At 37.9% G+C, this 12,387-nt stretch overlaps 1 protein-coding gene across 2 annotated transcripts in view; it reads left to right on the forward strand.

The window, feature by feature from the left end:
* Positions 1-12,387, forward strand: part of DDX10 (DEAD-box helicase 10) — a 202,553-nt gene that overhangs the window by 11,938 nt on the left and 178,228 nt on the right. For both annotated transcript variants that reach the window (XM_036426967.2, XM_036426966.2), the window contains exons 4-8: positions 489-647; positions 1,649-1,769; positions 2,959-3,148; positions 4,246-4,372; positions 10,433-10,595. In XM_036426967.2, coding sequence (XP_036282860.1) covers positions 489-647; positions 1,649-1,769; positions 2,959-3,148; positions 4,246-4,372; positions 10,433-10,595 — 760 coding nt within the window. The remainder of the gene's footprint in view (positions 1-488; positions 648-1,648; positions 1,770-2,958; positions 3,149-4,245; positions 4,373-10,432; positions 10,596-12,387) is intronic.

Consider the following 12,387-nt stretch of genomic DNA (forward strand, 5'->3'; position numbering starts at 1 on the left):
AAATCACATTTAAGTTTTTGTTCCAAATACTGCAAAACCATTTTTCTCTTAAATTCTACTTTTTATAATGATGTGACTCCACAATTAAAAAACTGCCACTGTGTAAATATAATAGCGACACAAAATGAGTTTATTTTGATGTGGTTTCTGTTCAGAAAATGGTGATATATTTTTCTGAAATCTGTTTGAAGGGTTTGGGCTGTGCAGAACTTTCTCTGATTGCCAGTGTGCTCATGGCATGACTCTCATGACAGCTGAACTACTATGGGCTTCTTTTTCCCTTCCCTTTGTGACTTGGGGGAGGATGCTTCTGGTGGATGGAAGGAAGCACACACAAAGTAAACAGTTTCTTCTTTCTGATTGGAAAATTCTTGTGACTCGTATGCCTTCTGCTTGGAAGGTGCCTCTGATTTGTAGGGCAAAGGTGACTCAGCAGTCAAAAAGCTGCCTTCTCAGGACTTACTGAACATGAATTTGCTGCCTTTCAGGTGCTGGAAGCCTTATATCGTCTACAGTGGACCTCAACAGATGGCCTGGGGGTTCTGATTATATCACCTACGAGAGAGCTAGCTTATCAGACCTTTGAGGTTCTCCGAAAAGTAGGAAAGAATCATGACTTTTCTGCTGGTCTCATCATTGGTGGGAAGGTTTGTCCTTTTGTCCTTATCCTTTTTTTTTCTATAATTTATTATTGGAGCACCGTGGCTGCTGATGGGGAAGGGGTGGAGGTTTCTCCTTAAGAGACAGGCTGGCTCTCTGGATAGGGGGCGATAGCTTCCTGGTGTAGTCATTGTCATTTAGAGTCTGGTTGTCCATTTTGTTAGGCCCAGAAAGTCCATCTGTTAGGGTATTTGAGACCAATTTACTTTAAAAAATTCTATTTGTTAATATACATTGAGAAAGGAGTAATTTCAGTATGTAGACTATTTTCTTTTAATAAGGTATCTAAGAAGTTGAATAATTCAGAATATTGCTGAGTTAGCAGAAGAAAGGAAGACATAGTTTTGAGGAATGTTTATTTTAGGTAATGGTAAAACCTGCTGCTAAGCTTGTGTGCTACCTTGTGGTTTACCTGGAATGCTTGTCTTTGCTAGTCTTCATTAGACTGTAAGGATAAATGCTTGAAGTTTTGAATTTATATGGAACCATACTCAAAAAAGAAAAAATAGCATCACAGACACTTACATACTGGTGTACCTGTTACCCATGAACTTTAATCATGAACATTTTGTGGTTCTCATTTCAAGAAGAACTTTTAGAATATAGAGAGATGAGCTCTTTTTTTCAGTCCATGAAGTGCAGTGACTGGTGTCAGAGAACTTGGGAATAATTCTGGCATTTATGTTGTTTTTGGTTATTCTAAGAGGAAATCAAGACTTGGAACATTCGTAAGATATTTCTCATGGCCTCATCATCCTGCATATGATTAAGAATCTAGAGGAACATAGCACTCTTTAGGTCTTTGTTAAGGACTTTTCTTTAGCCCAGAAATTTGGTTGTGTTTCAGAAATAGAAGGAGAAGTTACATTTATTTCTAGAGGATCTACATTGCTGTGATGAAATGCCATATGCAGATGGCTTTTATAGTTTTGCTACACAGGCTGCTCGGTGATGTGTTTGTGTAATAAAAAGAAACAACTGTTTTCAGGATCTGAAACATGAAGCTGAGAGGATCAATAACATAAATATACTGGTTTGCACACCGGGTCGGCTTCTTCAACACATGGATGAAACAATAAGTTTTCATGCTACTAATCTCCAAATGTTAGGTGAGTAATGAATTTATAATGAAAAAAATCTCAGATTTAGGAGAGAGAGCCTTCATAAATTTTAATGATAGGAACGTTTTATTCAATAAATATTTTGATTAAAGACAACTTGAGAAATAATTTGAAACAATTTTTTGGCATATGGATTTTAAACTAGATTTAAAAAATCAGAATTAGTTGGAAGAATGTAAGTAGTCATATGAAAGTAGATACTTCAGTATGTGACACGGCTAAAAGTTTTTAAAAAATCTTTTAAGGTACAGTCACCACTGATATTATCTAATGTGTTTTCTTAAAACAGCTTTTATTTTAGAATAGTTTTAGGTTTATAGAAAAGTTGCAATGGCTGAAGTCAGTTTGGCTCAGTAGTAGAGCGTCGGTCTGGGGACTGAAAGGTTCCAGGTTCGATTCCAGTCAAGGCCATGTACATTGGTTGCGGGCACATCCCCGGTAGGGGATATGCAAGAGTGCAAGAGGCAGCTGGTCGATGTTTCTCTCTCATTGACGTTTCTAGCTCTCTGTCTCTCTCCCTTCCTCTTTGTAAAAAATCAATAAAATATATTTAAAAAAAAAAGAAAGAAAAGTTGCAGTGATTATACAGAGTCTCTATATACTCTTCCTCCCGCTTCCCCAGTGTAACCTGTAACTGGTACCTTTATCAAAACTAAGAGATGTACATTATATAAGTTCCATACTTTATTTGGATTTCACCATTTTTCCGCTAATATACTTTTTTCTGTTCTAAGATCAACCAGTATGCCACATTGTATTTAGCCCAGTACACAAATCCATGGACCAGTGGGACCCCGCAGCCTGGCCTGTGGGATCCCCCGAGGGGTCCCGGATTGCGAGAGGGCTCAGGCCAGGCCAAGGGGCCTTACTAATGCACGATTGGGACCTGGTAAGGGTGTGGGAGGTTGGCCAGCCAGGCAGGGACTGAGGGAGGGCTCCAGGCCATGTCCGGCCTGCCTCATTAAATCCCAATTAGCTAGACCCCAGTAGCAAGTTAACCTACCAGTCGGTAGCGTCTGCCCCATGGTGGTCAGTGCATGTCATAGTGAGTGGTTGAGTAGCCTTAGCATATCATTAGCATATTATGCTTTGATTGGTTAAATGGACAACCAGACACCTAGCATATTAAGCTTTTATTACATAGGATTATAGTTCAACCTGCATTTTCTTTTTTTAGTTCTTGATGAAGCAGACAGAATCCTGGATATGGGCTTTGCCGATACCATGAATGCTATTATTGAGAATCTTCCCAAGAAACGTCAGACCTTGCTTTTCTCAGCAACACAAACCAAATCTGTAAAGGACCTTGCACGTTTGAGTTTGAAAAACCCTGAGTATGTCTGGGTTCATGAAAAAGCTAAATACAGGTATGTGCTATTTGAAACCATATTTGATGCAGCCAAAAACATATGTTCTCTTTAGTTTAAGAATTTGACATTTCAAGTTAATACTACTTTTCCAGGAAAGAAAATGCCATTTTATGAGTTATTAGGTTTGCAAGATATAGTAAATATATTAGTAAAAATTATTTAAATTCTCAATACATCTTTAAATGTGAGAATACTCTAATGAAGATTTTCCAAAACGTGGTTTAGGAAACAAATATTTTCTCATAAGATGTTAACAGGTATTGATTCATCAACTACCCTTCATAAAATGCAGTGGGGTGAGTCTGGGGGTGGGAGGATGCATTCTAAGCAGACACAGGGATACCTGTGTACATGAATGTGCATGCATATGTGCGTGCATGTATTTTTTATAGCCCAAGCCATGTAATACTTGGATAGATTATTCATTCCTTTTTTTACAGCTACAAAATACTTAATTGTGTGGGTACACAGTAGTTCATTCCACAAGTTCTCTCTTAATGTGGGTTGATTTTTATTTTTTGCTTTATAAATAATACCATATCTTTTTGTATGTTTATCAGTCTTATTAGTTCGAAGAGTAAATACATGTGTATGTTGTTTCAACATTTTATTATGAGGAATTTCAAACATGTAGCACAATTGAAAGAATTTTACAGTGTACATCTTACACCTGCTACCTACATGCTGACTAATGATAGTAGCATTCATTTAGTGTCCGTTTATCCAGTTCATCTAACTATACATCCACATGTTTTTTATGCATTTCAAAGTAAATTGAAGCCATCTCTTCACTTCCCCTAGGTATTTAAGTGCACACATCACTAAGTAGAATTCAGTATATTTAGATTTTCTATCTTGATGTGATTTTTACATACAGTGAACAAATTAAAACTACGTTATCTGAGTTTTGATAAATATGTATATCTATGTAACCCAAGTCCCTATTAAGATATGGAAGTTTACCATCAGCAAGTTCGTTCAGAGAGAGAGAGGCATGCAACTATAACATTTGAGTTTTTCTTTTTCTGATCTGATTTTCAAAATTACCAACATAGCATACTTTTAATGTTTTTCCCCCCTTTTATTTCCATAAGCACCCCTGCCACGTTGGAGCAAAACTACATAGTTTGTCAGCTACAGCAAAAAATAAGTGTACTCTATTCCTTCTTGAGAAGCCACCTGAAGAAGAAAAGTATTGTATTTTTCTCCAGTTGTAAAGAGGTACAGAATGTTTATTTCTCTTGTTATTTCTGTTGGATCATCACTTTTAAAATACCGAATTTCAGTTAGACAAATAGCACTTTCTTTTCTCTTCTAGTAAATAGAGTGCTAGATGTGGTGAGAAATCCATAGATCCTGTGTCTTTGTTTTAAAAAGGAACTTGTGGATGAAACTGTAAGCTCTGTAAGGGAAGAAACTGTCCCTTGTGCTGCAGTATTGTTAGTATCTAGCACAATATCTATCTATAATAATAATAGGATAATATGCAAATTGGTGAGGACGCTGTCATGTAATGACCGAATAGCAAGGACCCGAGGCTGCATGGCGCCTGGCCAGGGCTGGGGACCTCAGACTGTGCCCCTGGCACGGAGGGGCTTTTTGGGGTGGGGCCTGCTAGGTCTGGGTCTCCTGTGGGTGGGTGAGGACTTGACTCTGGGTCCCGCAGTGAGCCCCAGACTCGGACAGAAGGGAGATTTTCATATACATTTACTAATTTTCTTTCATCTCTGGCAGTTCTAATATAGGGAAAGGGCAAATAGCAATATTAAAATATTTATTGTAATTAATATTCATGAATTTCGTGCACTGGGCCACTAGTTTAGAACATAAGAATTGGTAGAATGAACAATGGAATGACTAGACTAACCAGAGGTCTTTATAATTGAGACTCACATACCCTCAATGAAGACTGAATTATGTCATTTATTTTCATGCTTTCATATCTTGCTAATCTTTGAAATGCCCTCCCGGCATCCCTTCATCCTAATCCTGGGGAAATATTTAGCATTCTTTAAAGCTAACAAGCTCAAAATTATACTTGGAAGTCCTTTTCTGACACTTCAATTCCCTTGTTACAGTCAACTTCCTCTCCTACCCTCTGTAGTGTTTATATCTTTGTTTAGTTCATAAACATTTCTTCAACACTAGTCTTGTGCTACAATTAAGGGATTCAGTGATTATATAAGAAAACTGGGTTCCTTCCCTTACAGAGAATAGATCCTGGTTGATTTTTTGACACTTTTTCACACTCCCTGATAACTTAGTTATTGGCATAGAGCAGGTTGATTCTAGATTTATAACTTCTGGAATAGCTTAGCCTGATAGGTATGAGGATGAGTCTCCCTTTATCTTATGAAGAAGATAAGTAGTGGTTTCTCATTTACCATGTAAAGAATGACTTTGCAGTTTTATTTTAGGACCTACTTTTAGATTTTTAGAACTTTACATCTCTGAAAGTAGGGATGTTTTTGCTGAGTATATATATAAGGAAATAAGTTTAGAGTTTATATTTGAAAGTTTACTCCATTATACTCTGCTTTGCCTTTCATCACAGTGGATGAAGAATCTACAACTAGTCCCTCTATTGATGCTCCCTACCCTCTCTCTCTGCACAAGGCCTTTGTTACTGCAGATATCCTGCCCTATGTTTTCTTGTCTCCCTGTTATTCTTGAATATCTCCCAGATTAAGAATAAAATACAAAGTTCATACTCCTTTACAAGCACTGCTGTTATTTTTACAACTAGTCCCTCTATTGATGCTCCCTACCCTCTCTCTGCACAAGGCCTTTGTTACTGCAGATGTCCTCTGCCCTATGTTTTCTTGTCTCCCTGTTATTCTTGAATATCGCCCAGATTAAGAATAAAATACAAAGTTCATACTCCTTTACTAGCACTGCTATTATTTTCTGCTCTTCTTCAGAGCAAACTCTTAACGATTTATACTCAGCATCACTGTCTCATCTCCTCTTCTCTCCTCAGGCCTCCAGAGTCAGCCCTTTAAAAGGTACAGCCTACCAAAGTCAGTGGTTAGTCACTAGTCCTTACTTATTTGACCTCTTAGGAGCATAGCAATGCAGTTAAGCATCCTCTCTTTTTTTCTTTTTAAATATTTTATTGATTTTGTACAGAGAGGAAGGGAGAAAGATAGAGAGTTAGAAACATCGATGAGAGAGAGAGTCATTGATCAGCTGCCTTTTGCACACCCTCTACTGGGGATATGCCCGCAATTAAGGTATGTGCCCTTGACCGGAATTGAACCTGGGTCCCTTCAGTCCCCAAGCCGATGCTCTATCCATTGAGCAAAACCAGTTTCGGCTCCTTCTTGAAACACTTCTTTAGACTTCTGTGACTCCACACTAACATGTTTCCCCTTGCCTCTGACTGCTCTGTTCACCTTCCTTGCTGGCTCTCTTTTGCCTTCTACTGCAGGTTAAAGTTCTTCCAATCTCTGTCCTCTACCCTTCTCTGCCCCTTTTCCATGTATCCTCTTTCTAGGTAACCTCCTCAGTTCCGTGGCTTTAAATGCCATCAGTATTCTGGCAGCTGCCAAATCCACATCTCAAACTTGATTACTAGGTATTTCCAATTAAATGTCTAAAGCGCATTTCAAATTTAACATAGGAAAAGCAATTTAAAATTTTCTTTCTCCTAAGATTTGCTTCTTCATCTCAATCTGTGACTTGATCTCACCCCCTTTATTATATTTATTCAGATGATACTGGTTAACAAAATGAAACAGGCTTCAGATGCACAGTTCTATAACCTCTCCGTGGTTCTCTGCTCTCTGCAGGGCTGCTGCCCAGAGGCTCTCCAGGGCCTGGGCAGGACACTAACCTCATCGCCATGTGATGAAGCAAGCATTCCGCCAAGCCACTCATGCTGCCCACTCTCAGCAGCTGCCCCCCCTAGGACTGGAGGACTCCAGTGGGGCTGAGGGGACTGGGCACTGCCATCTTGTGGCTATGGGGCGCCTGCATCTTTGTGATGGAGTGATAGTTAATTTGCATATTACCCTTTTATTAGATAGGATTGTATGTTCAATATCTTACAACAATAACATTTTTTATGTCTAACAGTTTTGTTTTTTTAAAATCAAATTCTAGCATTTCTTGTTTGGGTCATTTTTGTACTAATAATGATTGTAGTGATAGTTTATTTAACCCCAAAAGAAAATGTTTAATACTGCTTTATGGCCACAGGAAATTTTTTTTATTTTTATTTTATAAGTTTTTATTGTTCATATTATTACAAATGTTCCTTTCCCCCCCCCCCCACCATTGCTCTCCTCCACCAGGTTCCCACCCCACCCTCTGCCCTTTCCCCTCTCCCCATTGTCCTCATCCATAGCTGCACAGTTTATGTTCAGTCTCTTCCCACGCCCCTCTCTCCCCTTTTCCCCAAGAATCGTCAGTTCACTTACATACCTCTGATTCTATTATATTCAATAGTTAATATTGTTCATCAGATTTTTTTTAATTTCCTTGGTTTTTAGATTCACTTGTTGATAGTTACATATTTGTTGTTCATAATTTTTATCTTTGTTTACTTTCTCTTCTGAAAGAACCCCCTTCAGCAATTCATATAATTCTGGTTTGGCGGTGATGAACTCCTTTAGCTTTTTTTTATTAGTGAAGCTCTTTATCTGGCCTTCAATTCTGAGTGATAGCTTGGCTGGGTAGATTATTTTTGGCTGTAGGTTCTTGCTATTCATCACCTTGAATATTTCTTGCCATTCCCTTCTGGCCTGCATGGTTTCTGTTGAGAAGTCAGCTGACAATCGTATAGGTGCTCCTTTATAGATTACTACCTTCTTTGCTCTTGCTTCTTTTAATATTCTCTCTTTGTCTTTTGCTCTTGGAATTTTAATAATTATGTGTCTCGGTGTGGTCCTCTTTGGATTCCTTTTGTTTGGGGTTCTATGCGCTTCCTGGACTTGTAAGTCTAATTCTTTCACCAGGTGGGGGAAGTTTTCTGTCACTATTTCTTTCAGTATGTTTTCAATATCTTGCTCTCTCTCATCTTCTGGGACCCCAATAATTCTGATGTTGGTTCGCTTGAAGTTGTCCCAGAGGTTTCTTACATTATCTTCAATTTTCTGGATTCTCTTGCCTTCTAGCTTCTGTGGAGGAGTGTCTTTTGGCTCTTTATGTTCCAAATCTTTGACTTGATTCTTGTGATCTTCCCTTCTGTTTTTAGGACTCTGTAAAATATTTTTTATTTCAGACAATGTATTCTTTATTTCTTGTTGATCCCTTATCATTTCTCGATGACTCCTTATTAATTCTAGTTGATCTCTTTTCATATCCTCATAGGCCTTATCCATCTTTTCTAGGAAATTCTTGAAAAACCTTATAAGCGTAGATTTGAACTCTATATCCAGACGCTTTTTGTCCTCCATTTCTTTTGTTTGTGATCTATTTTGTTGTCGCATTTCGCAGTTACAGATGAGACGGGGTTTCAGGGTGGAGCCTGCAGCTTTGGCTTCCGTCAGCCCCGCCCTATGTGGGTCCGTCAGTGCTCACTGCCAGGGCCTCTGAGAGAAAGGTGCCCTCGATTTTTGCCTGCTGCCAAACAGTCTATGCTCTCCCACAATGAGCCCGGTATTGGGGTTCAGTTCAGTTGGAAGTGGAGTTGGAGGTGGCGTTCAGAGCAGTCTGGAGCCCCAGTCTCCTTCCCGTCAGGGCAATCCCGCGGCACAGCCAACCGTCCCTTCTCTGCCACAGTGTGCGCACCGCCGGGACCTCCTTTCGCCACTTCCCCGGGGTTCCGCCTTACAGCCCGGCTCCCTATGGCTGAGCCTGAGTCCCTGGGGTCTGGCCTAGAACTGGGGTTCAGAGCAGTCGGGGGCCCAGCACAGTCGGAGTTTTATCTCCTTTCCGCTAGGGAACGCCCGCCAGGCACTCTGCCTCCCTCCTCTCCGGCTCCGTCCTCTCCGCGCACCGCGTCTCTGTACCTTGGCTTTTCCAGCTCCTCCGCACCTCCTTCTGGTTTTCTCCTTGCTTCTCACTGTAGAATTTCCAGTCAGTCAACCTTCCTCTAGTTCTGGGCAATGTCCGTTTTATATTTTAGTTGTATTTTATTGAAATTGTTGTGTGCGGCTGCGGCTAGGTGTTCACCTGGGCGCAGCCATCTTGGATCTCCCAGGAAATTTTTAAATGTTAAAACTGATATACATATGTTTGTTGTAGAAAACAATAAATTTTTTTTAAAAATATATTTTATTGATTTTTCACAGAGAGGAAGAGAGAGGGATAGAGAGTTAGAAACATCGATGAGAGCGAGAATCATCGATTAGCTGCCTCTTGCACACCCCCTTCTGGGGATGTGCCCGCAACCAAGGTACATGCCCTTGACCAGAATCGAACCCGGGACCTTTTAGTCCGCAGGCTGACGCTCTATCCATTGAGCCAAACCGGTTCTGGCGAAAACAATAAATTTTGATAAAGTCTTCAAAAGACTTTCAAGCATAATGCTGCAAAGATAAAATTCTGTGTAGTCAGGAAATAAGAGTTCAAGGAGGAAAAGGAATGCTGTAAAAATTTATTTTTATTAAAGAGAAGTTTCTTCACAATGTGTTTTTAACCTTTTATTTTTTTAAGACTTAATTTTTTTAGGTTTGCAGCAAAATCGAAGGGCTCTCTCTCACAATGCATAGTTTCCTCATTATTATGTTTTAAAATATATTGTTGTTTATTTCAGAGAGAAAGGGAGAGGGAGAGAGTTAGAAACATCAATGATGAAAGAGAATCATTGATCGGCTGCCTCCTGCATGTCCTCCACTGAGGATGGAGTCTGAAACTCAGGCATATGCCCTGACTGGGAATTGAACTGTGACCTCCTGGTCCATAGATTGCTGCTCAACCAGTGAGCCACATTGGCCAGGTGTCTCCTCATTATTTTGACATGTTATAAATAATTGGTAGTGTGTATTAAATTGGTCTGCTATTTAGAATCTATTGTGTACATTTATAAGATGTTTTAAGATTTATTTAAAAATATTAATATTTACAATACAATATACCAGAAATTACATTCTTTGTAACTAATTAAATTTGCAAAACTTAAAAAAGGTAAGGGTGTACCCCCCCACATCAGAATTGATTAGGGAATAACGTGAGAAAAAATGCTTTAACACCGTAACTTTACTAATATTCCTTTCTCTGCTCTATATATCTTTAATAGTGCTCCTTAATATTTTTTTTTTTTTTCTGTTCATCTTGTAAACTTGCTTGGCTGCTGCTATCCAGATATATTAAACTCATTTTTCTGTTAATGCCTAGGTTCAGTATCTGTTTCGAGTGTTTTGCCGGCTACGTCCTGGTATTTCTATCCTTGCTCTGCATGGTCGACAGCAGCAGATGAGAAGAATGGAAGTCTATAATGAATTTGTTCGCAAGAGAGCTGCAGTACTCTTTGCTACTGATATTGCAGCCAGGGGATTGGGTAAGCTTTGGAGAAAATATTCTGTGATCATGGGAAACATGATTTGCTTATAAATGTGTAGATTCTTGGAATTCAGATAGTTTGACTCAAATAATTGGGCTGTCTTATATGAGAAAAACAAGTGAATTGGTAACTGAGATGATTAGCATTAATAATATATATTAGTAAAGATTTTTTTGTAATATTTTCATCTTTGTGCTCATTGTTTTAGGATAATAGCTATAGCATAGAATCCTGAGGAGCCTACAAAATCACAGAAGAATGAAAGACTTAAAGATATTAAAAAATTGTCCTGTTTTTTGAAACTGAAAACTTAATAAATAAATATTACAGCTTATTTAACAAGAAAAATCAGTGAAGTCCCTCTTTTCAGCAAGCATCCTAGTTTTTATTTTAAAATCATATTTAATATATTTAAACCTTCAAAAAGCCACTGTGATTTACAACTGGTGGCTTTGTGAAGGTTGAATGAGGTATGGAAATAATTTTAGGAAAACTAGAGATGAGAATAAATGAGATGAGAATAAATAGGTGATAATTTGAATTCTTGAATCACTTTATTTTACTGTGTTAATTATTATGACAAATTTTAAATATACACAAAGACAATAGGTCATATACTACCCACTTTAAGTAATTATCTTTTTCATGATTCCTTTTCCTCCTGTCTCTTTATTTCTCTTGGAATAATTGAAAGGATAGTTCAAGACATCATATTAGTTTATCTTTGTGTAACTGGAGGTCGTTAGATAAGTATGTGTGTTTTTAAAGCTCTCTAGGCTATGTCGTTATATCTCAACTTGGTAAAATGAACATTTTGCATTTACATTGTTTTGACTACATAATTGTGTGATAAGGGAAGTAGTGTAGTATGATTGTCTCCTTTTTTTGTACTTTTGTTTGTGTTTTTCTTTGAATTAATAATTAAAATTTGCTTAGTTTTGTTTCCCACTTCTAATGTTTCTTAAATGTTCCTGTAGATGTCACATGCCTAATTGTTTAGCAGTTCATAAACAGTCTGTTTTGTTTCTTTTTCTCTTAAAAATTCCTCTTCCATTAGTCTTTTGTCTCCAGCTCTAATCTAACTGGTTACTTCATAAGCTTAATGCACATTTGCCATCCGGATTCTCTTCTCAGACCTTTCTTGATTGCATTTGTTTTTAAATTTCATTCTCTAATAGCTTTCTAAGAAAGGGTGCATGGGAGGTAAATTTTTTGCATCATTGCATATCTGTGTCCTATTTTTTTTTCTTCTTTAATCCTCACCTGAGGATATATTTTTACTTATTGATTGTTTTTAGAGAGTAAGGAAGAAAAAGAGAGAGAGGGAAACATGGATATGAGAAATATCAGTGGGTTGCCTCCTAGGTTTGAACTCACAACCTAAGTATGCACCCTGACCAGTAATCAAACTCACAACCTTTTGATATATGGGATAATGCACTAACCATTATTTTTTGAATGACAGTTGGAATGGGACTAGAATTCTAGGTTGAAATATTTTACATTACAGTTTTTGCAGATATCTTGAAATATTGTTAAACCTCTTCTATTATGTTATTATGGTCATTATCAGACCTACAACTAGGTTGTTGCTTAATGTGTTAGTAAATAAGTATACATAGTACAATATTAAAATTTTAATAAAATGTTTATATTTTACTAGAATTTTTCTTTTATAGTCCTATATGTTTTACTTTATACATTAAAAAAGGGTTCATAACATAGACAATGGGGTAGTGAAGACCTGACGGGATTGGAGGGGGTTTAGGGGGGGTAAAAAGGGGACATA

Source organism: Pipistrellus kuhlii, unplaced genomic scaffold, assembly GCF_014108245.1.
Source record: "Pipistrellus kuhlii isolate mPipKuh1 unplaced genomic scaffold, mPipKuh1.p scaffold_m20_p_9, whole genome shotgun sequence".
NCBI classification, from domain to species: Eukaryota; Metazoa; Chordata; class Mammalia; order Chiroptera; family Vespertilionidae; genus Pipistrellus; species Pipistrellus kuhlii.